The sequence below is a fragment of the Calonectris borealis genome, chromosome 9, assembly GCF_964195595.1.
Source record: "Calonectris borealis chromosome 9, bCalBor7.hap1.2, whole genome shotgun sequence".
NCBI lineage: Eukaryota > Metazoa > Chordata > Aves > Procellariiformes > Procellariidae > Calonectris > Calonectris borealis.
Window position 1 is genome coordinate 18,410,535 of NC_134320.1, and position 24,355 is coordinate 18,434,889.

General features: G+C 40.2%; 1 protein-coding gene across 2 annotated transcripts in view; it reads left to right on the plus strand.

The window, feature by feature from the left end:
• Nucleotides 1–1,064: 1,064 nt before the first annotated feature.
• Nucleotides 1,065–24,355, plus strand: part of ARMC9 (armadillo repeat containing 9) — a 72,346-nt gene continuing 49,055 nt past the window's right edge. The window contains exons 1-9 of one of the 2 annotated variants that reach the window (XM_075157155.1): nucleotides 1,065–1,162; nucleotides 1,567–1,654; nucleotides 3,439–3,564; nucleotides 4,128–4,298; nucleotides 5,315–5,470; nucleotides 8,197–8,289; nucleotides 9,542–9,566; nucleotides 16,140–16,297; nucleotides 18,186–18,284. In XM_075157155.1, coding sequence (XP_075013256.1) covers nucleotides 1,604–1,654; nucleotides 3,439–3,564; nucleotides 4,128–4,298; nucleotides 5,315–5,470; nucleotides 8,197–8,289; nucleotides 9,542–9,566; nucleotides 16,140–16,297; nucleotides 18,186–18,284 — 879 coding nt within the window. In that variant the 5' untranslated portion in view covers nucleotides 1,065–1,162; nucleotides 1,567–1,603. The remainder of the gene's footprint in view (nucleotides 1,163–1,566; nucleotides 1,655–3,438; nucleotides 3,565–4,127; nucleotides 4,299–5,314; nucleotides 5,471–8,196; nucleotides 8,290–9,541; nucleotides 9,567–16,139; nucleotides 16,298–18,185; nucleotides 18,285–24,355) is intronic. The other variant, XM_075157156.1, reaches the window with a different exon arrangement.

Below are 24,355 nucleotides of genomic sequence, written 5' to 3' on the forward strand. Positions count from 1 at the left end.
TTGGGTTTGGTGAGATTAGCTTTTGGGTTTTGTGAGGTTATTAAGAGTCAAAATTCGTGTGTGTGGGGCAGATGCAAACCTCTGTGTTCCGTTTCGGCTGCCCGGTTTAGAAGCCTTTTAAAGGAACAAAGATGGTGCCGTGCTGTGTCTGATTGTGGGATGTGCGGAGGACATGGGTCTTCTGAGGTGTTCATGGTGGAAAACAAAGCTGCTTGGGGTGAGACCGAAACCCTGGGCAGGACATCACTGGTGATACAATGTCGTTTTGCTCTGTCTAGCAAACGCTTGATAGAAAACTCGGTGTTAATGGCAAGAGTTCATTAACACCACAGTTAACCAAAAATGGGACAAAGCCTCCACAAGGGGTTTGCCCAACCCTCCTGCTTGTTTTTGTCACGCTTCCGTGAGGAGCGACCTGTCGGAAACACGCCTGCCGAAGCCAGGCCTGCACGACCCATGGGGCCGATCTCGGGGTGCCTCACCCTGGCTGCGGTGGGGCTGCGATTCAGGCTCGTCGCGCGGTGCTCAGACTCGGCAAGGCCCTGCCTGTTTTTGCCCGACATCTTTCTCAGATGAACCTTCCAAGCTGGGAGGTGAATGGAGCAGGCGGCCTTGGCCACAGGCTGTTTTAACCAGCGGGAATTACTCCCAGCGCTTCCATCCCCGCAGAGCACGCGGACGCAGGTGTGGCAGGGGCAGATATTGCAGGATCAGCGTTAAGCTGCAATTAAGAATTATCATATAATTGTGCGTCTGAAAGCTACAGGCCCACTGACAAGCACAGGAGAAGGCGGTGTGTACAGTTTTTAGAACGCTTCTGGCCTGCCCAGGACAAAAGGGGGCTACAAAAACGTACGGTAATGCAGTAGATCATTTTAAAAAATGAACTTGATCCCAAACTCCCTTCACGTTACGTCAGAGAGCGGGAACCGGCAAAAAGCGATTCTTCACCTCAACGAGCGGGAAACTGCGGCTCCCCCCCTGCGCTCCAGGGGGCGCTGCCCGCCTGCACGGCGAGGAACACCCTCGCTCGTCACGTGACGCGCCCTTCCCGGTCTGTGATTGGCTGAGCGGGATCATGTGCGGCGGGAGGGGGCGCGGCGTGGCGGGGAGTGAGGCCGCGGTTGCCAAGGCGACAGGAGGAGGCGGCGGCGCGGGGCAGGTAGGCCGCGCCGGGGGGGGTGCCGGTGGCGCTCGGGGTTTGCTGCCTTCCCTCTCCTCACCTCCCCTCCGCTTGGCTCGGGAGCTGGTAGGGCCGCATGCTCTCGGCCCTGAGGGGGCGGCCGCAGCTCCCCGGCCTGGGTCGGGGGGCGGCGGGCCGCACCCGCAGGCTGCTGTGTGAGGAGCCGGTGTGACCGCCCCGCGGCCTGGCGAGAACAGCGGTTCGGGTCGGCGAGGACCGACTTCGGAACTTCTTTGGAAGTGCCTTACGCGGGGCGGGATATCTTCCTCATGCGGTTTGTTTGGAGATGAGATGGCTAATGGGCTGTGCGTGGCTGGGCTGCGGTGGGGCTGTGAGAACCGCTGTGCTGTCTGCTAACACCCCCCTTCTTTACAATTTTCTAGGCTTATCAATGATGAGACGTAGCAGTAACGCTTAGCGATGGGTGACGTTCTAGCTTATGAAGCGGAGTTGCTCGGACTGGTGAGAGAGGTTGGTTTTCTCTCTTTTTTTCTTTTTTGTTTTTTTGGTTGAAATGAGCAAGGCAAAATTTCATAATGCTTGTATTCAGAGCCAGGTATTGAAACTGTTGTCTAAATTCTGGAGTTATTTAACTGGCCAAATATTTGCTACACTGTGAAATTATGTTGACTCCTGTCATGCTCTGTAGATTCAAAGGGCTAATGTCCATTAAATGCCAGCAGTCAAACATCAAATCAATCTAGAATTATCTATTGTTCATTGCAAATGAGGCTTTCTTTAAAGGAACAGTTAAGTTGATTTAGATCCACAGACTGCTTTGGGGCTCAGGTCCAACCTGCGATAATGGTGAGATCTTTAAAACATTGCTTAGCTGCCACCTCGTTCCATATGTTTATAAAATCACAGAGGCATGTAAAAACCCTAGAGCTGACAAAGCCCACGCTTAAGTCCTGAGACCACTGATCTCCATGGTTTAATGTCTAAGCAGGATTTCCCAGCTAGGCACTCCTCTACCCATATTACCTGTAAGAGGTAATCAGAAGGTATTCTAAAGTGTGAAACGGTCCTGTGAAAAAGACAGTGAGAGACAAACTTTCAAGGGTGGGTGCGTCTCTGGTAGTCTGTGCTTCAGCCGTAGCCTAAATTGGCTAAAATGGAATATTTATGATTTGGAACAAGAACACAAACTCTGCTGTTTGTTACTGCCTCATTCCTTTGGTCGACATTGTGTTGGTAGCCTAGTTTAGGGCCCTAAGTGAACACCAAACCAACAACCTAACCCCCCTGCCTTGTGTGCTTGTGTGACCCAACCTGCTGCTGGGTTCCACAACTGCCGGTGCTGCGGAGGGGCGGTCAGGAGCGGCCGTCAGCTGTCACTGTGCCCAGCTCTCACCAGGCTGTCTGTTGAAAGCCTGGACAGTTACTTCCTGCCTAAAGAGTCTACCAAATGGCAAAATCATACACAACTTAAATCTTTTCGTGGATCTCAGAAAATAAATCTAAAAAGAGGTTTAAATACTTAATCACTACTCTACTACTGTTTATGTTAACAGTGAAGAAAGTAAACAATTCCTGTTTTCTGTGGCAATGCTGGGCATCCAGATCAAGTTTGCAGAATGAAATGTGATGTCTTGCCTCAGCAGCCAATAAATAAGACTCCTGAGATGGGGGGAGGAGGGTGTGGTGGTGCATTCATACCCCTGTGCTTTTTTCCCTGGGCCTCTAAATCACTCATTCACGACAGAGGGGAAAGTTGTGTGCAATATGGTGAGTGTACATTGTGGGAGGAAGAGGCAGGACTGTTTATCTCTTTCTCAGAAGAGTAGTGCTTGATTAGTTGTTCATTAATTTGGCTTGCACAGCTTCAGATGAGTGACCTGGCTTAGAATTCAAGCTGTCTGACTGCTGCTGAGAGGTGATAGTCACACTTAAGAATTCTGCCCTCTGACAACGTTATTTGCAAGGAAGTTATTTACTTGTTTCTTCAACCAATTTTAGTTCTTTTTCTTCCTTGGTTGAATGAAATTACTGGCTAAATTGAGGGCCATCATTCTTTCAGAGAGGATGTGCTCGGTTGTCAGTACTATTCTCTAGGATGCAGGAGGAAATTTAGTTGAGAGACAGTATTTTCCTACCATATGAGGTTCCAGTTCTTGGTTTGTTGCTGTGCAGTCTGTGGCATTTATGGACCCTGCTACAGAGAAACTTTAAAGGACTTTGGCAATTTATGAGTCACTCATTGAAGCATTAATAATCTAAAAAAAAAATTGTTCCCGTATGTTTTTGTCTTGTAGTATTTGGATTTTGCTGAATTCGAAGAAACAGTGAAAGTATTCGCAAAGGAATGTAAAATAAAAGGGAAGCCACTACCTAAACCAGCAGGTGTTTCCTCAAGAGATTCAAAAGCTTTGCCTGTTCAGGTAATGCATCATTTACACTTACTTCGAGTAATACTAAAAACAGTTAAAGGCCATTAACCACTGGGTGAATTATTACAGCAGTGAGATTATTTGAACTGTCTGAACAGATTCTTGATTATTTGAAGAAGTCTGCTAGCCGTCTTCTTTCAGTGCAGGAGCCTTTAGGTTTGGGGTTTTTTTGCAGAACTCCAGTCCTTTTGAACCTGAGACAGTAGTTTTGGTTCACACTACTTTAGGTTTTTAGCTCGCCATACTTCGATAAGAATGATTTTCACACACAGTAAGCATGTATTTTTCCCTTATGGTAAAGGTGGGTTCCCAGATCGACATGCTTGAAAATTTGGTATTTACTTCTTGTATTGGTGTTGGTTCAGGCTCTCAAAAATATGAAAGACAGGTGGAGAAAGAATATTTAGGTGGTCATTGAATGGTGAGAGATTTTGGATAAAACTTTTAATTCAATGTGTTCAGATGGCACTCGAATTCTTCATTCACTAACCTACTGTTGAAAAAATGTCGCTCTTCTGTGTTTGGTTTTTCACTGAATGCTTTTCCCTTTGCAGAAAGATCTGCTTACAGCGTTTGAAAATGGTGAGCAGAAAATTTTCTTCCAACTCTGGGAGGAGCATATTTCCTCTTCAGTCCGGGACAATGAACCGGTTGCTCAGAAGCTGGAGTTCTATCTTCACATCCACTTTGCCACCTACCTCTTAAAACACTCTGTGGGAAAGCCTGTAAGTTTAGTTCAAACTTCAAATTGCTTTTGTTTGTTTTACTTCATTTATTTGTCATTTATTTCATTTATTTGATGAGGATGACATGTTTAGTAAGAAGAATTCCCAGAATATGTATCCAGTTTTTGGGCCACAGTCTGCGTTTTAGTTGAACCAGACCCCTTGTATTGTGAAGTGCAAGATGGAATTTGGAGGTGTCCTTATCTTGGAGCTTCTGAAGTATTTTAACTTGGAAAATACCAGCATGCTGATACTTTCACACTTCTAATTGTAGTCCATAGGAGATTCTTAAAACACTTATTTTGCTTCCAGTTTGGACTGAAGTTATGTGTTGAAATATAAACATTTCTGATAAAATGGGGAAGCTGAATCTTGACCAGCTCAATATATCATATTGAAAACTATAATTCCAAGCTGTCATAAAATAAAATCTCTGTTACATGGGACTTTTATGATGAAGAGACATTTAAGTAGCCTGGAGTCAGCTGGATCAGCCAGAGCTTATAGCTCCTGCTTTACACCTGTCAGCTGCTACAGGAGTATTTGGATGCCTTCAGTGTGTTTTCCAGCTTCTAAGGAGCTTTTGGGCTGTTCCGTGTGCCAGCTCCCCTTCCCAGTGCTGTGTGAGTGGATTTTACAGTTCTGCACTTATCATTGAAATAAAGCATGTCTAACATAGGTGTTTCCTCTCTGCCCTGAGTGCGGAAATGGCACTCTGCTTTAGAAATCTAGCCTGAAGTGGGCAGGAATAATCTACATTCAAAAAGCAGTTGTCCCTCTCTTCTTTTGTTGTACCTGGATGACACAAATAACAACATTGGTTTAAATTTTCTTTTTTGAGTGGTGAAAACAAGATATAACGCTCTTTAGTTAAATAAATGTTGCTTTTTAGATAACAAATATTCTGGGATTTCAAACTTGGTATTAATGTATTTAGGTCTCTGCTTATATTTGCCAGCTTTACAGTACATTCAGAGTGGTAGTTTTCTAAATAAATATGCTGCTTTATTTCCTAGGGCAAAGCTGAACTTGAGGAAAGGATTTCTCATTTTAAGGCATACCTGGAAACAAAAGGAGCTGCACTGAGCCAGACTACAGAGTTTCTTCCCTTCTATGCTTTGCCTTTTGTTCCAAACCCCATGGTACATCCTTCATTTAAAGAACTTTTCCAGGTAAGTATCTGTTTTGCAGAGATGGTATTTATGATGATTTTTCCCATGGGGTGATAGATATTGAATGATGTTTAGTTTGGTAATTGCTTTTATTGTTTCCTTTAACAGAAACTGTACAATCATAAAAACCCATATATTTGATGGAGGAATGGTTGTGAGAGTGCTATCAATAACAGAGTACCATCTTAAATATATTTTATATTAGCTTAAGTCCTAACTGGTGTGCCAGCTTTGTGTCCATAAATAAGAATTGCTACCTCCTCTTCCTTTCCACACAACCCTGAAACACGCATGCTTCTGGGAATCGGTATATAGTAGTTTAAATGCACTTATTTGCTTTGAGTTGTTGCCCAACCCCACTATCTGTATATATATAGCTGGATTTAAAACATGATAGCTAGGCATAAGGAGACTGAAGCAGTTTCATTTAATGTGGAAAAGAGGAAGTCAAGTTTATAAGTAATCCTGTAGCAGAAAATGAGTCACTGTGTTCTGAGATTCTTCCCCACTCCCAAAAAAAACTGCTGGAAGGGCATAGCTGTGCTTAGTGGTTTGGTGACTCTTGCCACAGGCATTTTTCCTGGTTAATTTTTTTGTTATATATGTTTTAGCCTTTGCCTTTGAATGGCTGTTTCAGAGTTCAGTTCTTAGGCTTGCACGTGCAAGGAGAGAAGAGAGTGTAAAAGTTAGTGTGCTTGAACTTCAAAATAGATCTCATTTGCAGGTGCACTTGCAATGTGATGATGATCTACAGTTATTCTACCGATGAAGGGGTAACAGAACACCCTTAGATTGACTGCTTTCTGGGTACCATGCAGGTAGATAGTTAGGAGATGAGGTCCAGAGCTATGGTTTGATGTTCCAAAGTATTGGAGGCAATTCCTATGGGGAGGGTACAGCCACCGTTCCACCTGCTGATGGCTTGTTCCTCCGGTGCAAAACTGCGCCTTAAGTTCTTGGTTATGCTGGAAGTGGCTGGTTATGTGATTGCACTTGGACTGGATCAAGGAACTGATCTGCTTTACTGCCTGTGAATGTGTGTGTATACAGCTCCCATGTACACACACCCCCCCACATACACCCCCCATGCATGCATACACAAATTTGTAAAATATGTATAATATTTTGCAGGGTTATATGCTTGAAATGCTTCACCCTCCTACTACATGGACAATTGTGCTGGCTTATCTAAGGAGCTGTGGGCAATTATTGTGGTGGGAGGAGATATCTTCAGCCTGCATTGCTGATACACCTTTTTTGATACCAAAGCTTAAGTGATACTTGCCCTAGGGCTGACTTTGGATGTATCAGCTGATGAGGAACTCCAGTTTAACACCAAAAAAAGGCATATACTGCCATTTTCCTTTGGGACTAGCTATAAATAATGAGATGTACTGGTTGACCCCAGAGATGGGATATGACTACTCTTTTTTAATTATACTTAGCAGCTTTTTTTTTTTTTTTTTGAATGCTGTATCTAAGATGAGATCCTCAGATTTATTCATAGTAACCCAGCGTCCAAGCTCTTAGCCCACGGTCACGCATATTTTCTTGTGGGAATTGTACAGCTCATTCTATGTTAGCGTTGAAACACAGATTGTTTTACGTTTGAGAAAGAACAGCAGTGAGTCACTAGTCTACTAAGTAGTGTTCTTACAGCATATTTTTTTTTCTCAGGCGTCTGATGCTTTATATAGCTGGAGTTCCTGTCTGTTTGTGTAATATATCTTGAAAAATAATGTACACTCCTCTCTGTAGGAGACACAATTCCTTTAGTAACATACAGCGTACTGTGGTGCACCACTGTTCGGATACTGAATTGATAAATGCAGCAAGTTAATACTGTACGCTCTTCAGCATGGTGAAATAAGGGCAAATCTGAGCTGTGACAACAGCTTGCAACATACACATATACAGCAGTAAATTTAGGAAGCTCCTGCTACTTGTTGGAAGATACTGCTTTTTCATCTGTTGACTAGCTTTTTGTCAAGCAGAAACTAGCTTAACTGCAGTTTTGAAATAGAAGAAATGAATATTCAGTGAATTCTTAGGTGTAGTTTAGCTTTTTTCCTTAACTATTATTTTCTTGTGCTTTTGAGACACTATGTCAGGCAGAAGACAGCATTCCAGTTAGTGGCTGATATGTTGGTCTATTTTTTGTACATGAGTTGTTTTTCTCCAAGTCCTTATTTTAGAAATGTTGTACCCTGATCACTGTTGTCATGTCATGACTCTTGCAATAGTTATTGACAAAATTTACAATTCCCAGATCTTGTTAGGAGTGAAAGATGACTACAGTGATTGCTTTTTGAAAACTGAGCAATGGAAAATTATTCATTTCGTACTTTATTTAATAAATTTAAAATTCATATTCATCTTTTTATCTTTTTCTCAAGTTGCCTATATTTTAAAGGTAATTCAAATTTAGGGGCAGTTGTTGCATGTGCATACAAGGCACTAACACTATATGATAGTTTTACACTTGAAATAAAGCTACATCGTGTTTTTAGAACTCTTGTCTAGGAATAATACTGACTCTCATCTAACTTCTGTACACTTTTATGGGTAGCAAACACATTCACTTCAGTATCAGTGAAGGGAAAATCTTTTCAATACAATGCTGGCTGCCTTATTTACTAGTGGAAGGTTGCTGTGATCCAAACAGTACTTTCAGCAGAGTGTACATATTTGGTGAACAACTGTCATAATTTGTTTTTCTTTTCAAGGATTCTTGGACATTGGATTTAAGGACAAGATTGGAAAAGTTCCTGTCTCTGACTCTCAAGGCCAGACAGACTCCCCGGCTTCTCACTTTATTTGTATCCTTTTGAGAAAGCATGTTGAAGATAATTAGAATTACTATAAAGAGGCAGTATAACTTATTGGAAGAGTGTGCTGCTAAGATTTATTGCAAAATTGCAGTAACATTGCAGTTCAGTGTTTTTATGATAGGAAACATTGTTTATAGTCCACATTCAAAAAAATCTTTTGAAAAAGTAATGTAAAGACAATGTATAGATGCATATGAACTTGCATATTTATCATATGACCATTCTTTGCTTCGGTGTATAAAGTACAGGATACCCCAAGGCACCGACCTGACCCGACTTCTTTCTTAGCATTTGTAAAGCTGTTTGTCTTTTCAATTAGCCATTTCAGGGACTAGCTGAAAGTTTTCCAGAGCTTTTAAGGGCTCCAGAAATTATTGTTTTACTAAATGGCTTGTGCTTCAGACTGTATTGTTTTTCTAACAGTATTGTTTAAGCTGTGTTGTCAGGCCTAATTTGCAAACTAACTAGCTATATGAAAAATTATCTTCTCCATTTTTGGTCAGGACAGTTAAGGGCAAGGTAGAGAGAACTGAACTGGAGTCTTTGTTTCTGGCTTTTTTTTTTTTTTAAACAGAAGGAGCTGAAAGTCCTTTTCCTGCTATATCTTACTTTATTCTAAAGCAGCATCTTGCCATAGTTATTGAATGATGAGCTGGAAATTACATGCCTTCTGTTCCATTCCTGCCCATTTGCCAGGATGGGGAGCAGTGATCAAAACACTGCTTTTACTCCCATGTTATTGATGTTTGTGTGGGAGTCTGGCATAGAACAGTTGAAGAAAATTTTCTCTCTGCTTATTGTTTATAGAGTAACGAACTGGATCCTAATTGATCCCTGAATATTTCCTGGGTATAAAACATCACTTGCCCTGAAACATTTTCATATATTTTATGTAAAATCAGCAGTTTGACTTTTTATTTTGGTGTTAATACATTTAGGCTGGAGTTACCATATCTTATACTTCAGGGCTGGATCTAGTATCTTTAAAGGTCAACAAAAAGTCTCAAGTCTCTGTGCAACACTGTACATTGTGCACTTAAGAGATTTTTATGTATTTATTATTGATTCATTTATTCTTGCCCTCCTGTGAAGCATCAGGCATTGGCTGTTGCCTGGGACAGTAGGAATATTTGGCTTGGCTGGGTTTGCCAGTTGGTTGAATTTCTCATTCTGTGTCTCTGGAACAAACACGTACTGAAAGGACGCACGTTTTCCTAAACTGCTCCTACTTGTACAACAGAAGGAGAATGGACAGTGCAACAAAGGTAAACACTGAGATGTGGTAAGGATGTTCTGTAAGATTATTAGGGGCTATAATAGTAGCGGAAAGTACACCTGCAATGACGGGGAAACTAGTGATGCATGGCAAAAAGTCCTTTGAAATCCAGACCCCTGTCTTGGTGATAGTTATTGCTAGGCTGCTTGAGGTCAGTGGGGTTGAGCATAGGCATGTACTAGAAATGGGAGGGGGCCTAGTAGTAGTATTTGTATTTTAAGTCTATTCTGTCCTGAAATATGGTAAAAACAACTGGAGAACTCTGTACAAAGTGCATACCAGCTCTCCATTTTCAGTTATGATGAAAGTAAGTTTCCTCAGATTCCTTTCCCATACCTGCTTATTTCTGTCTGCATCGTCCAGATTTCAAATCTCATTTAGTTATTCTGATGACTATCTGATGATCTTAGACAAAATTGATTTTTGTTCCTATTCACTCATCCTGTTTAAACTCCTAAAATAGTACATATTGGTATCTCCTGAATAAGAATGTGTTAATTTAAGTATGACTCTCTGATGTGTTGCATTTTTAGGTAAGCTGTTCATATACACTGAAGTGTGTAAGTGATTTGGAGTCCCTTAAAAAATAGTAACTTCAGCACTGAATCCCGTTAGGTGCTGATGGTACTTCTAATATGTGCCTTTTAAAAACCAGTTCAATAAATAGAACTTAGGTTCCCAACTCCCTTGCATTCATTTTTTCACTTGACTTTCTGTGTTCACTTTATTGGTAGGGATTTATATGAGCCCAGCTGAGTTCCTAAAATGACTTTTCCTCTTGAGTTATTTTAATCTGTAATTTTACACTGAGGATTTACTATTTGTAGATTGAATTAAGGAGAAAGTTAGGCTCATCTCCCACTGTGAGTTCCAGGTATTTTCTTTGTTATTTTGTGCTTTGTGTTGCATTAGACTTTCATTGAATAATAGACAGATCTTTGTGGATTTTTATTTTCCAGAAGATACTCTTTTTCCTTGTGATGGACTTTCCTGAAGGCAATAATTCCACACTCATTAAAAAGAAATAACTACATGATTGGGCCTGAATTATTTTGGGCCTAATTGTTTTTTATTTGGACAGGTTCTGTGCTTTGTACAAGTACAGGGACTGTAATGGTACTGAATCCATGCAGGTCAGCCTTAATTTGTAGACCTGTTACGTGCCTTGGAGGTTGAGTTGGTTTGGATTTTTCATAAAGGTTACTTGAGGCCTGTCTCATATGAAAGTTTTGGATCTGAGAATTATTTTTGCAGTATGCTGTTCACATCACATGGGATCCACAGTACATTCTCGCTGCTGGAGAATGTTTACTTTATCAGTGAAGGAGCAACGCAAAGAAAATTAATAGGCAACACATGAATGAAGACCAGTATGGCAAAGAATCCCGAAAACAGCCTTTTGTAAATAGTTGCCAGTCATTAGTCTGACATACTGAAGCACTTCAAGTTTGGGTGGGGTGGTACATACGCTTTTGAGGGTGTCCTGGAGAGTTTAGTGTGTTTACCTTTCCCGATTAACCTGCTACAGTCTGGCTTTTTACCCATTTGCTAAAAAATTTTAATAACTGTATGACTTTGAAAGCCATCTGTGTGGCAGTTGTGCTTAACTTACAGCTCTCCTATATGTTTTCAGTTTGGCTGGAAAGAGAGGAATTGCAGAATGGTTGGCATCTGGCACAGAGCTTCAGACCTTCTGTGTGTCCTCTGTCCTAACAGGAATGGAGGGAATGAAGTATTTGAAAGTGTGTTCAGCTACTGTTCCCTTCACTGCCTCATTACAAATCTGTGGATGAGTTTACAGTCACTCTTCCACAATTTTGGGAAAGGGGAGAGTGGAGGAAGTGTGTCAGGCTGCTGCACAAGGGAAGGTGAAGTGTGACCTACACTGTCTGTCAAGATTTGCTATAGTCTGAATGACTATTAATGTGGAAAGATGTCAGTTTAGAATACAGATAGTAATTTTTATGGAAATGAGGTAAGCAAGAAGGAGACAAGGCAACTACCGTCTCTCCTAAGAGCAAGGTTTCGGTGTCACCTAAGGAGCCCTGGTGTCTGACAGCAGCTCTTGGGACCTGCAACTCCTCTGCTGAGAGCTCTGCTGCATTGTATGCAGAAATTCAAGCTGGCCAGTCAGTGCTTCTAGCAAAGTATGTGAGGGTGGGCTGAGATTAGAGAGACAGAGAGAGCAAGCACAAGTTCCGGAAGCATGTTTGAGGTGTAGGTAAGTTGTGTAAAGGATAGTGACCAATCTCTCACTTAGAGAGAAAACCTTATTGTGGAATTATGTGCATACGTGTAACTCCTTGGCTGCTCGTAGGAACTGGAGTCAAAACATTAAAAAGGCTTGACAATTACATAGATGAGAGAGCAGGCAAGAATACTGGTAGAAACATGCAGTAGTTCAGGTGATGCCTAATGCCAGCATCTTCATGACAGAGTCACAACCTTTGCTGTATACGCTGTATCTTCCTAAACCAGGAGGTTAGTCCTCTGTCCTTTATTTTCCCATCTTTTCCTCCACAGGTGAATAAGATTCTGGTAGGTATTAGGTCCAGAGCTTTCCCCCCACCCTCTCTATAAGCTTATCATATGTAGAAAGCATTTGTCAGTGTTGGAAGTTGTGTCTGGGACAGGGAAAGAGAGAAGCCAAATGTGTTATGTTGCTCTCTGCTTCCTATTATGGGTGCAGTTTGATTGCTGCTGCAAGGTGACTTAAATGTGAACTGCCTCTGAAAGGCACTTTCCTTCTCCCCTCTCCTGACTCAGATGGCAATGATTTAACATTTTAAACGAACAACTAAATATTAATTTTTACCTGGACTGGTAGCTCCCTGATCTGTCTGCACGAATGCTGTTATTGGTTATGGGGATATGGGAGGAATGCAAGGGGGGAATAGGGCAGCGCAGGACCAGCTCTTCCAACATCTGTCTTTACTTGACTTGGGTCAGCTACATGTCAATGATGAAAGCTTACTGCCCTGTTGGTAAGAGAAACTTTAATGAAATATTTTTCCTTTTTTAGTAAATTTACTTACGTGTGTGAAGATAGTGATATAAAAAGTGCCAGATATGTCAAGACTTTGTGATTCTTTGACTCTTTTCTCAGTAAAGATCAGTGTTTATAATTGATAATCCCTGGATTTAACAGGCAAGGGGTAAATTGGATCATCCTGATTCTTAGTTGCCGGGACTAGCATTCATGAGCTGCATTGAGTTTCGGTTCTGTAGTTTTTCCTGCTGACTGTAGTTGGAAGACAAATTTTCATCAGTGGAAATTTTCCCCACTGGGCTATGAAAAGCAAGCAAATTATGAGTAGGTTTATGTTTCATGACTTGGTGCTTCCAACTTTCCTCTGAGTGAAAGTCATGCTCTAGATACATCCACTGGAAATTTCTGAATCAAATGTGTTGTATCACAGTTAAATAAAAATGTATTCCAATTTGCTCATTTAGGCAAAAGAATAAAGTGCTGAAAAAGGGCTAGTTTTGTGCAATTCTGTCCTCAGAATCTTTATTAGTTTAGAAAAATATTCTTGTTTTGGAGCTGTCTCATATTAAAGCTGTGGTAGCAGTTTAGCAGTGATGGCTGCGGAATAAAAATAAAATCAAAGTTGAATGATTATTACCAAGGAAGAATGCTTTGGGTTGTCTTTGAAAGCTATCTTAACTCTTCTGATTTTTAAGTTGATGAATATTGATTGCAGTTGAGATGGATTTAACAGCTTAAAGAAACAGCTTGAAAAAAGTTTGGCACTCTCAGGAAGATTACTTAACGTTACTGGGAGCTGTTCTAGTGGTTTTTTTTTCCCCAAGTGCATTTTGCTGGATTTGTGGCTTGTCTCAGCTTCTGTTGTTATTTCACACCAGTTTTGGCTCCCTCCTAGAAAGTATAAGAAAAATATCATAAGGATGGCTTGATTAGCAGTTTGATATCAGGTGTCATTAGCAGTTTGATATCAGGTGTCAGTCACAAATCCTGCAGGTGCAGAATACTGTGATTCATGAATGATTCTCAGAAAGCAGTCATTCTTAGAGGGGAGGAGGCTGTGAGAGTAAAATAACTGTCTTTTTTTTTCCTTAACTCATAAATTTTGAAAAAAATATGGTCTAGAATTAAGAAAATGTACCTTCTCTGTATTCCATGCTTTAAGACTGTCAATTTCTAGGTGAAGTTTATAGCTAAAGTCTATTAATGCACATTTTCTCTAAAAGATCCTATTAAAAAGATAATTTTGCTAAATTTTCTGAAAGTAAAATAAGCTGTTCTGCCATCTACTGCTTTTCATATAAATGAGATGAAAGCAGCCTATTTCAGAAACCCTAAAAATTCGTAGGATGTGACAAGTTTTTAAAGCAATTTCCAACATCTTAATTCGTAGAGCTGTCTAATGACTTTGATCTTTTTCATTTGTAATGAAAGCTTTATGAACAGTTCTATTTGAGTAGTATTTTTCTGGCAGTTTTGCGTCTCTTATGTGCATGTGTTTATTGCTTTTTGAAGCAGTTTGTCGGAAGTTGTTTGGCAGATATTTGTGCACTACCTGTGATACAACTAGATTGCCATTGTTGAAGACAACTTGTGAAGGCTCTACCAGATAAGCCATGGTGCTAATACAGCACTTCCACGCCCCATTTTTCCCTCTGCTTAAGATTACCACCCCTATGCCAGCTGCCTTGGGACAGCAGAGGTTCGTGCCTGAGTTCAGAGAGCAGGGAAGCAAATGGCAAGGGACAGTTTTTAAATAACTACACCTAAATTCTCCAGAGCTTGTTTATCATAGCTGCAAGATATTGTATGCTGAGTGTTTTTTAAACAGAGAGCGTAACTGTGCTGTGAAACTTTGTACTGCTTTGGATTCTCCAAATGAAGATCCCAAAGATTTCTACTTGTATCAGTTATGTTTCCCAATGCTTCTATGTTACAGGAATATATGATCTACATCTTTATGGAAAGAGACAGTGAATCATGAAAAAGGATAATGGTTTCCTCAAAGATCGTGGGCAAAATCTGTTCAAAGCCAGGAATAGCAACTAGTTTTTCTCGTTTCCAATTTTGCATCTTAGCTACTTACTTTGGTTTTTTTCCCTCTGGGTCTGTTCGGACCTAAATTGTGTCATATTGGGCTGTTTGGAATGCTCTACTCTAACCCAAAATTTTTTAAAATCTGTGAAAACGAATCCTACTTCTGCATGAAACCCTGTAGTCAAGCTGATTTCTGCCCATTGTTTCACAGAAAGTCCTATGGTAAATATTCAGTCTGTTTGCAGATGGGCACGATGCCATTTTCACAACAATAGAGCAATACTGGCTTCTTAGCAAACTAATTTAAAACATAATGTTCTAGCAAAATACATAAACAGCAGTAACAACAGAATTATTGTGCCTCCCTTCATAGTTTTGTCCAGTCATGAAGATGTACACTGTGGTACACAGCTCCAGATTCCATGCCTGACTTCCATGTAGAACGCTAATTTGGCTTGGTCTGAGGTTGGGATGGAGGATACAGATTTTGGTGCTTAGTTTGCTTCTTTTGTCTCTAAAGTAATTGAAGCTGAAGGAACAAAATGTATCAGGAATGTAACTTTTTTGTTTTTCTTAATTTAGACAGAAATAAAAGAAAAATTGGAGTTATTTTTAGAAACTGAAGGTACTAAAAGTAACTAATATAGCTTACCATCAACCAGTAAATGATGGAATCACCTGAAAAATTTTGTGTAGAAGTAGAGAATGAAGTACAGAATTCCCTGCAACTTCGAAGAATTCAGTGAATATTTTAATAGCAGATAAGGAACTGGATAACTTGAATGTTGTTTGGTTTTTTTTTTTTCTGTGAGTTGTACCATTTTCCTTAAAAGATAGAAGGCGTAGTATTTACTTTAAAATAAGCAAAGCACTCCATAACCTAAATATCAGTGGTCTATTTCTATAAATTAACTGGAGAAAGCACCCAGCCTCACAGTGTAATCTAATAAACACTGGCATAAATCTCTGGGTACTGTTATTCTTCTGTTTTGTTGTTTTATCTTTGAAGTGGCTGCTTGACCTTTCCAGTTGCTCAGTGTGATGTTTTTTACCCGCTGCTCCTTTAGTGAATGTAGAAGATAGCGCATGAATCTTATCTGCAGGTAGCAAGTTAACTGAACTTGGACCTAAACCCAAGTCTGAGCTGCATTTTGTCATATATTCTTCTAATTTCGTGCCCACAGCCTCGTTTTGCCTCTGATAGCATGGAACTTCTTGTATTAACCTTTAAAACAGTATCCTCTTCATAAATGTATTCAGTGATGTTTACTGTCTAATAGTTGTATTGCTGCTGTAACTGTGAAGCAATTGTTTCTTTGGGCAATTAAGGCAAGATAAATACTTGTAGCTGTTGCGATGAAATGAAATCACACTAGTAGTGTGGAATTATCCTTGCAGTGAAATTCCACCCCTTGGATAAAAGTAATTCCAGAGCAGCAGTTGAAGTTGTCCCTTCAGAGCAGTAAAAATGCTTGTGGGTTCTTTTGTCCTTTCAGTTGAAAAGGTGGTGTTATTTCTTTTTTATTACTCTCTTGACAGAAATGTTGCAACATCTTCATCAACAGTTAGTGGAATCTGAGCACAGGACCATGACCTACCTGAAACGATTTAACAAAATGCAGGCGGACTACCATAATCTCATTGGAGTCACTGCAGAGCTGGTGGATTCCTTGGAGGCCACAGTCAATGGCAAGATGGTAAGAGATGATTCAGCTGTGTACTTGCTTCCCCCATCCCCTAGCAAATGGAGAGAGAGTGCCACTAAAATGTGAATTAATCTTCGTAGTTATGAGCATTTCTGTAAGTACTGTGTCTATTTACTGATGAAACACAGCACTTTGGATGGGAGATTCTTCCATTGCCCCTGTGTACTAGGATAAAGGTAGTGCAGAAGATGGGTTGAATTGTGCTGGCTCAGAAATCTTGAAGAAACTATCACCATCTCACAAGACATCTCAGATCTCTTGTGAGAGTCCCCTTTTGAGCTTTGGCATCAGCATTGATTAGAGGGCATTTCTGTGATTACTGACTGCAATCCAGCCCATCAGAGGTTGTTGTATATTTAAAACTGCTGCCAGGTCTGTTTTAAGTTACATAGTGGTGGAAACAATCTTCTCATCCAAAATTTTGGTGAGGAAAAGCTTTGCTCTCTGCTAAGCTGAACTTGTTAGTTTAATTGGTAAAGGGAACTGGGGTAGGTGTGAATGAGTTACTCACTGTGTGAAACAGGCCACACATATGTGACTGGAGAAGGTACAACTTTCTTACGGGTATTTTTTATACAAAGATGATTTTATGCTTCATCTTTTGTGCCATCTTCTCTGCAAGCACGCCTCTGTACTATATCTTCTGTATAACCTGAAGATTATTCTTATGGTAGATGTTAGTGGCCTCTAGATGCTTTTAAAGGAGCTGTGAATTGTTAGTAGGGAGAAGGACTTCGGAGTTCCTGTGTGACCTGCTGAAAAGTCAGTATGTACCTTCCTCCTGTCATAAGCATGAACATCTTGTAGTTTTTTACTCTTCATCAGGGATCACTGTCTGCTCACAGCATTACTGCAGGGAAAAATTTGCCTGTAGGTGGGGATTTTGCTTTACAGCAGATTAGGAAAGGTATCTGCTCACATGAGCTTCGATAACAATAAGAAACGCATAGTCATTCATTTGCTGCCTCCCATTTCACACTTCAGTGTTCTCCAAGGTGATATCGTCTTACCTTCTGTGGTGGAGGAACCAGGCACTGGTTATCTTTTGTTGTGGATGCTTGTTTAATTTCCTTTGTAAGCCTTGTGCTGGGCGGTCATTTGATCCTTCCCAAGTGTGTCCAGCTGAGGGTGCTCTTTCGTTATGAATCTTGGTTTCTGTCATTTCTGAATCCAAAGTGGAGTTGGGTACTGAATAAAATCATGTTGAAGTTACACCATTCTGAATTTGAAGGGTTTTGTTGTCTCACTATAGGTCTGAGAATATCAGAAGTGTCCCCGTTTGCATTTCTATAATCTCAGTCCTCTCACCTCTGTTGTGGGGAAGCTAATAACTGTTCTGAAATTAAGCAGTTCTATTGTGGAGTAGATTTCCCAAAACAAAAAACCTAAACCCGCTGAAATGTTTTGCATTGAAACACAAAGTGCTGTACTGTGTAATTCATATTTATTCTCTCTGCTGTACAAAACAGTTGTGTAAGTTCTGCTCTTTAGCTAGGAAACACATCAGAATATCATTGTCTAAGTCTAAAGCACAAAACTGCTTCATACTTACTGTTAGACAACTTACCTTTTGATTGAGGAAAACCTGTATGCAAACGCAGGTGTGACAAATTCTGTTTTTCTTCTAGACTCTCTGAAAGTGTTTAGCATTAGTTTTGTGAATAGCATAACTATTCCCAGATCAAGAGAGTTTACCATTTTCTTAATTTCTGAACAGAACTGTAGTTGCAGTATATACCTTGTGCTTGCATCGATGAGTCTCAGATGTGTGATTTCTTGCCCTCTTAAAAAGAAAAACCTTTAGTATAGAAACACTTGTCTGGTAGAAAGTGTAAGTTTTATATAATCCTGTTCTCTCTTTATGTTTCCTAATTTTTAGATCACACCAGAGTATCTTCAAAGTGTTTGTGTTCGCTTGTTTAGCAATCAGATGAGACAAAGTGTAGCACATAGTATTGACTTCACAAGGCCTGGAACTGTAAGTATTAATGTTTGGGTTTTTTACAGTAACTATCTCAAAAGACAATACCACTTAAGCTGTATATTGAACAACGAATATGAGATAGTAAAGACAAAACATAATGTGTCCAAGCTTCTATAAGTATATGACAATACATAAGGTTTTGTTGATCTCAAATGCTGGTGAATGACACGGTTACGCAGTCATAGCTGCATAAGTATGATTAAATCTGTTGTTATGATAACAGTAAGATGTGTATCTGTTAAAATCATAACTGAATGTTTAAAAAAAAAAAACCCCACAACAAAACCACAAAACAAACCCTAAAACTAACGTCCTGAGTGTGGTTTGATGGCACATCTTAACCAATTTAATTTAGCTAAAAAGGTGGGGTGGTTTTGCTCAGCTCTGGACACATGCTCTGTTCCTTTCTGCTGTCAGTGATGCTCCTACAACCCTAGAATGAATTGGCTTAGCCAGCTAAAGGAGAAGAATCAGACAAGTTCATGAGAACAAGTGGGGAAAAGAGGAGGAAGGAAGGACTTCTCTTTATTGTAAGAGCTAGTTGATAGATGGGCAGTTAGATGATACACCTAAGCCACCTTGTTGATTTACATGATGGGCTTTAACCCCATATCTAAGGATCTTTGATCTTATTGATAAGCAGGATTCCTCGGAATTTTTCTTCCCGATCCACCAGCTTCTTGTTCCTTTTCAGATGGCTGCAGTATACCTAGCTGCTTGTGCCCATTAATGTTCTGCTCAATCTCCTCTGCCTAAATGGAGAGGGAGCTTCCCCCCCACCCCCAGCAGCAGAACCAGCTTAGGATAGTTTCCAGTGTCTGTGAAACTGTGCCTGGAGGTGTGAAATTTTAAATGACTTAATGATAGTGTAAGAGCTGTTCAGCAGTACAACCTTTTTTAATATGTAGCTTGTTCAAATTTTTCAAATAAGCGTTAACATTAAAACTGCATTAAAACATTTTAATATTACAATATTGTGTGCCACTGCTTTACAAAGACAAGCCGAAGTCATGAACTGTGCTTATTGTTTTTGCCGTGGCAGACATTCATGTATACTTCACTTCGTAGTAGGAGACCTTTGTGAAGTGTCAAAGGAAAAGCAGAAGAAAATAAGATTCTTGTTCCTTATTCTAGCCAAGGTTTTTAATAACAATGACGCTATGGGTACATTTTGTTCCTCTTGAAAATCTGTTGCAGAAAGATGAGGAGATAATAAAAATGCTCCCTTTTCTTTTCTATGTGCTAATATTTTCAGAGATAAATATTCTTTCTCATTGGTCTTCAAGCTGTTTTAAATGCCTTCACTTCCCTGTTGATGGTCAGAACTCCTTTCTCTGACTTGCCATGTATTTAAGAGGTGCACTCTTAGCAGCTTTTGCAGGCTGCATATGCCAGGGTTTCAGGAAGGAACCAGGATCTCTGTTTGTCTGCTATCTCAACATTAGGGGCTGTCTGTCATTCCTCTCTCCTAGATTTATACCATGTCTGTGGTGCATGGTTATGCCATCTCCCACCCCATAATGTCTCCCCTCCATCTTTCTTCTAACCAACAGTTTTCAGGGGTCTTCCCTCTTTCCCTGCCAATGGCTTTCCAAGATAATGCTTTATGTATCCCAGTAGTCTTCCACATTTTTGCCATCTGATGTTGGGGTTGTGTGTGTCTCCGAGCTCCACTTCCCTGTACGGAGATCATCCATTCTGTACAGCCACATGCCCTCTTCTGTCTGTTCCTGCTCTCTGCTTGTATCAATGCTTCTCTTTTTCTCCTGTACTTTCAAGATGCTCCGATTGCCCAGGGTTTCACTCTTATGATTTCTTTTCTTTCTATCGTAAGTTGATCTTCTGATCTCTTGAACCCTTTTGGGAAGGGGGCAGAGGGAAGAGTGTCATCCTTATGCAAGACGCTGATTTGTTTCTTTATCTGCTCTGCAGAGGGTGCAGAAGTGGCTGAAGCTGTGTCTTCACTGATAAAAGCTGGGTGGATTATTGCTAGACTGCATATATCTTTCTATTTTATGCTATTTTAGCATAAACATCTGTCCTTGTACAGTTTAGCCTTTAGGTATAGGCATCTGTTTCATTCTCTATGAAAAAAAGACTTCTAAGAGTTTTAAGAACAATAAGTGATCATTGAAGAAGTGGCTAAGAAGCAGTGTATGAGCACAGTATTTCAGCGAGAATCTCTGTGACAGGAGGTTTTTAAGAACAAGGTAGATGAACAGTTACCATTTACCAGGAATGGTTGATGCTTAGCTGCTCTTCCAGGACAGATTAGGTGACCGCTCAAAATCTCTTGCAGCCATACTTCCTCTGTTTCCTTCTACTAAAAGATGCTCAACTGTGAAACGATTGTTGATCTTATGCATCATGTTTATTTAATCCTGCTTCTCTAAAAGGGTCTCTAAAAGCATTTCTGCTCCAGAAGCGCCTTTGCCACTATACTTATGCCGCTTATGGCCACTTTAGCAGAGTCTCCAGCTATGTGGATAGGTCAGAGAGAGAGGATTTTGTTGGTGGTGGATTTTTTCCCTACTGGAAGTAAATTTTTGCCTCCCTTTTGTCCCAAATTAGTCAGGTTAAGCTGAGTAAAGCTGTGTTCTACTGGCACAGTTGTATCTTATTTTCATACTAGGCTTTACCAGCACAACTATTTCTGTGTGACTTTATGGCTCCTTTACCCACACTATTTGAGGTAGTTGCTGTGCCAGCAAAGTTCTCTAGTGAAGGACCAGGACAGCTATAGCACTGAGACTGTTTAGATTGAGGGTTACTCGACTGGTTTAAGTCATTCCTTGACAGTGAGGTTATCGTAGTTACTGTGGTTGAAATCTAATGTTTTTTCTATAAGCAGACCCACACACTCAGGCTGTCTGAAGCATTAGCCAAGTTTTAGAGGGCTGATCACAGTCTTCTCTTGTAGACCTTCACTACGTCTTAACCAGGTTTCCTCATCTTATCCTTTTGTCCACACTTGATTGATCGTATTTTCTTGTTTATTTCCCATGTAGAGAGTTCTGGTTTTATACATGAATAGGAAACATATAGAAACACAAGTAAGTGTAAGAAGAAAAAATATATATAGCCCATCTTCTGAGAATAAAAATTAGACTCCTTCCTCATCATCCCAAAATACTCTAATAACCACTCCCTGACTCTGTTGATCCAGGAAGCCAGATGAGATGGACTAAAAACCTAATTCTGACTTTTTGCCATTAGGCCACTAAGGAATCCCATTGCTTTTTCTTCAAGGATTCCAAATGCCTCATTGTTATACTTAGATGTTATTGTTCTATCCTTAAGTGGTTTCAGGTTTTCGCATAAGTTTTGGAATAAAGCTGGAGGCATCGTGACCCAGACTAAGTAGCAGCATGAGTTTGCAGCATCTGTGCTGGATTTGTGTTGGAAGGTCCCTTCACTTTTTGCTCATAACTAATTAGAGACACTAGAGTGCGGTCTTTCCAGCTACTCCATTTCACAAAATTCCTGCTGCTGTATAATTGCAGAGGGAAGAGACTAGCAGAGAGGCAGCTCCTTTGCTCGTCCTTACCATTAGGTCACTGTGTAGGCAAGATAAGTGAGACATTTTAAAAAAAAAAAAAAAGTCAATGTCTGAAGAATTTTGGCAGGCATTAAATATGGTGGTTTGTTTTTTTTTTTCCCCACTTTGCCTTGAGTATTCAGGATTTGACCCTATCTTACTGACATAACCGATGTCAGCACCAGATCCTTAAATAAATTAGTTTTGGTGGATCAGTATCTCTAAATAGATGAGCAGAAAAGAAAATCATTAGCAAGGAAATTACTTTTTTGTTGTACTGATACGCAGCCTTAAATTTCTACCACTTTTACTTAGGGGATGAGTGCATGTGCGTTACATAGTTTGGAAAGAGGAGGTGCTTCAGTTCAGTCAGCTATACTAGCGCAACTTGGGACAATCCAAGTTTGGGAGCAGGTTCTGAGAGCAGAAAATGCTAAAGCTGCATCATTCTCTGAGATGTGTACTTGAGCTTTACAGTGTATTTTGTTAAATCAGCTACAGTACACTGGTAGTTTTAAGTTATACTGGGAAGGAGGACTGTACCAGTGCTGTAACCAAAATGAAGCATTGCCCAAGAAAATTAAAGCGTATGCGTTGGGTTATATCCTTGGTAGCATTATTTGTATGCAAACTTGATTTTGGTCCCAGTGCATTGTACTCTGTGCTCAATTTTTAATGTCAGGAAAGTAGTATTGTGTAATATAAAGGCTTGAGGTCTCAGGCTTTGAAATTACAATAAAGGTAGCATGTATCACTTACTAATGTGTACTGTTATTGTACAAACATCAGCTTCCTGGTTTGCCCCCCCTGTGGCTGAAGGCCTGTCCTTTCATACTGGAAGAAATTTGTATCAGGAGGACAAATCCCAGAACGAGTCTTTCTTACCGAACTGGCTTTAAGACCTGAGGCAATGACGTCTCTTAACGAAAAGACTTTCCCAGTGTAATCATACCCACGAAATCTTACTTAGCAAGGGCTTCTGGTGTTGGCTGTTGCTTTGTGCTCTCCTGTAAGCTGGCTTGGATCTCATTCTTTCACAGAGCAACTTCACGCCTCTTGCCAGCTCTGTGACCTCCTGGGTCAGCTTGTGAGCCTGATCTACAATCCATTAACAGGATGCATCTGCTGCATGTAGTGGGAGAGAGGCCACACTACTGTGTTACAGTTGGGAGATGTTTCCAAGGCTTCTCTAAAGCCCTGCTTTACCATAAGGCTTTTTTCCTAGCTGCAATTGAATGTTATCGCCATCTTCCATCATGTCATTTGACATGTGTGGTCCTGAATTGGGAGATAAGAAACCTGAGAGAATTGTCAGAGCAAAAGGTCTGGATCTAAGAATAGGAGGTCAGAGCACCAGGTCTGACAAGCTGAGGAAACATTCATTTGAAGATTTAATCGGATTCCTGACTTTCTAATGTTCGTTTGGACAGGGAACTTATGTGGGTAATGGTAAATTTGAAAAAAATCGTTTCAAATACAGCGATCTGTCATACTCCCTTATATCTTTAACAGTCTTAAGATAACTTAAGTTTTACTTTTTTTTTTACTTTTTTTTCTTCCTAATAGTAATTTGTCTGGTGGGTAAGAAGCATGGGTTGTAGGTTTTTGATGCCTGCCATTTTCTGTTTAATACACATCATGAAGGCAAGAGGATTCTGGCGCTTTACCATTGAAGCGTTGCACATTCACTCCCCATCGAAAGCAGCATATGCTCAAGTCTTGAACCCACAAACAGATTTTCTGATTCGTGTAAGATGTACATCTTCCTGGAATTTCTTGGATTAGGGATAATGTAATAAGATTCTCTAAACTTTGGATTAAAGGGAAGACAGGAACTGCTTCTTCAAATGCACAGTTTCTGTCAATAGTCAAGATGTGTGTTAACCACTGGAGAATCTTTCTGTTACTAGAAAGTATAGTTGTTTGCATATATTGCTCCTGTGTCATGGAATAGAATAAATGCCCGTTATGTTTTTACTGCTATTCAGTCTGATTATATTTACCTGTAGCTACAGTTAGGTGAATTAATGTACCTTGCAAGTTTTAGGTCTCTCTTGGCAGCTGTGGAAAAATTTTTTTTTTTTTTTTTTTTTAGTTCTGTCACCGGACAAAAGCACCAGCTCTTCTGTAAAGTTAAGCTGTCATTTATGAACTGTAAACAAGGAGGAATTTTTTTCATTTTCTGGGATAGCTGTAAAGACTAGTATGGGCTCCTTTTTTTCTTGTGCTCTGTGCTTTTTTCCTCAAACACTTTTACTGCAAATGTGAACATGCCATCAAGCTGTAATAGTTGGTGGCAGGTATTCTGTTTCTTGTGAAAGGATTTTCTGCACCAGGAGACCACATGAAACCTAGGAGACAGGGTAACAGAAGTTTTTTCTTTGTTTTTTTTTTTTTAATTACTCTGAACCATTCGGAGTGGATTCACCATGCATTATGTGGATGTACGCTCTTTCATTTGAAAATAATATGCACATTACACCAAACAGCATCTACCTAAGCAAGCTTTTCTTAGGATGAAATATAT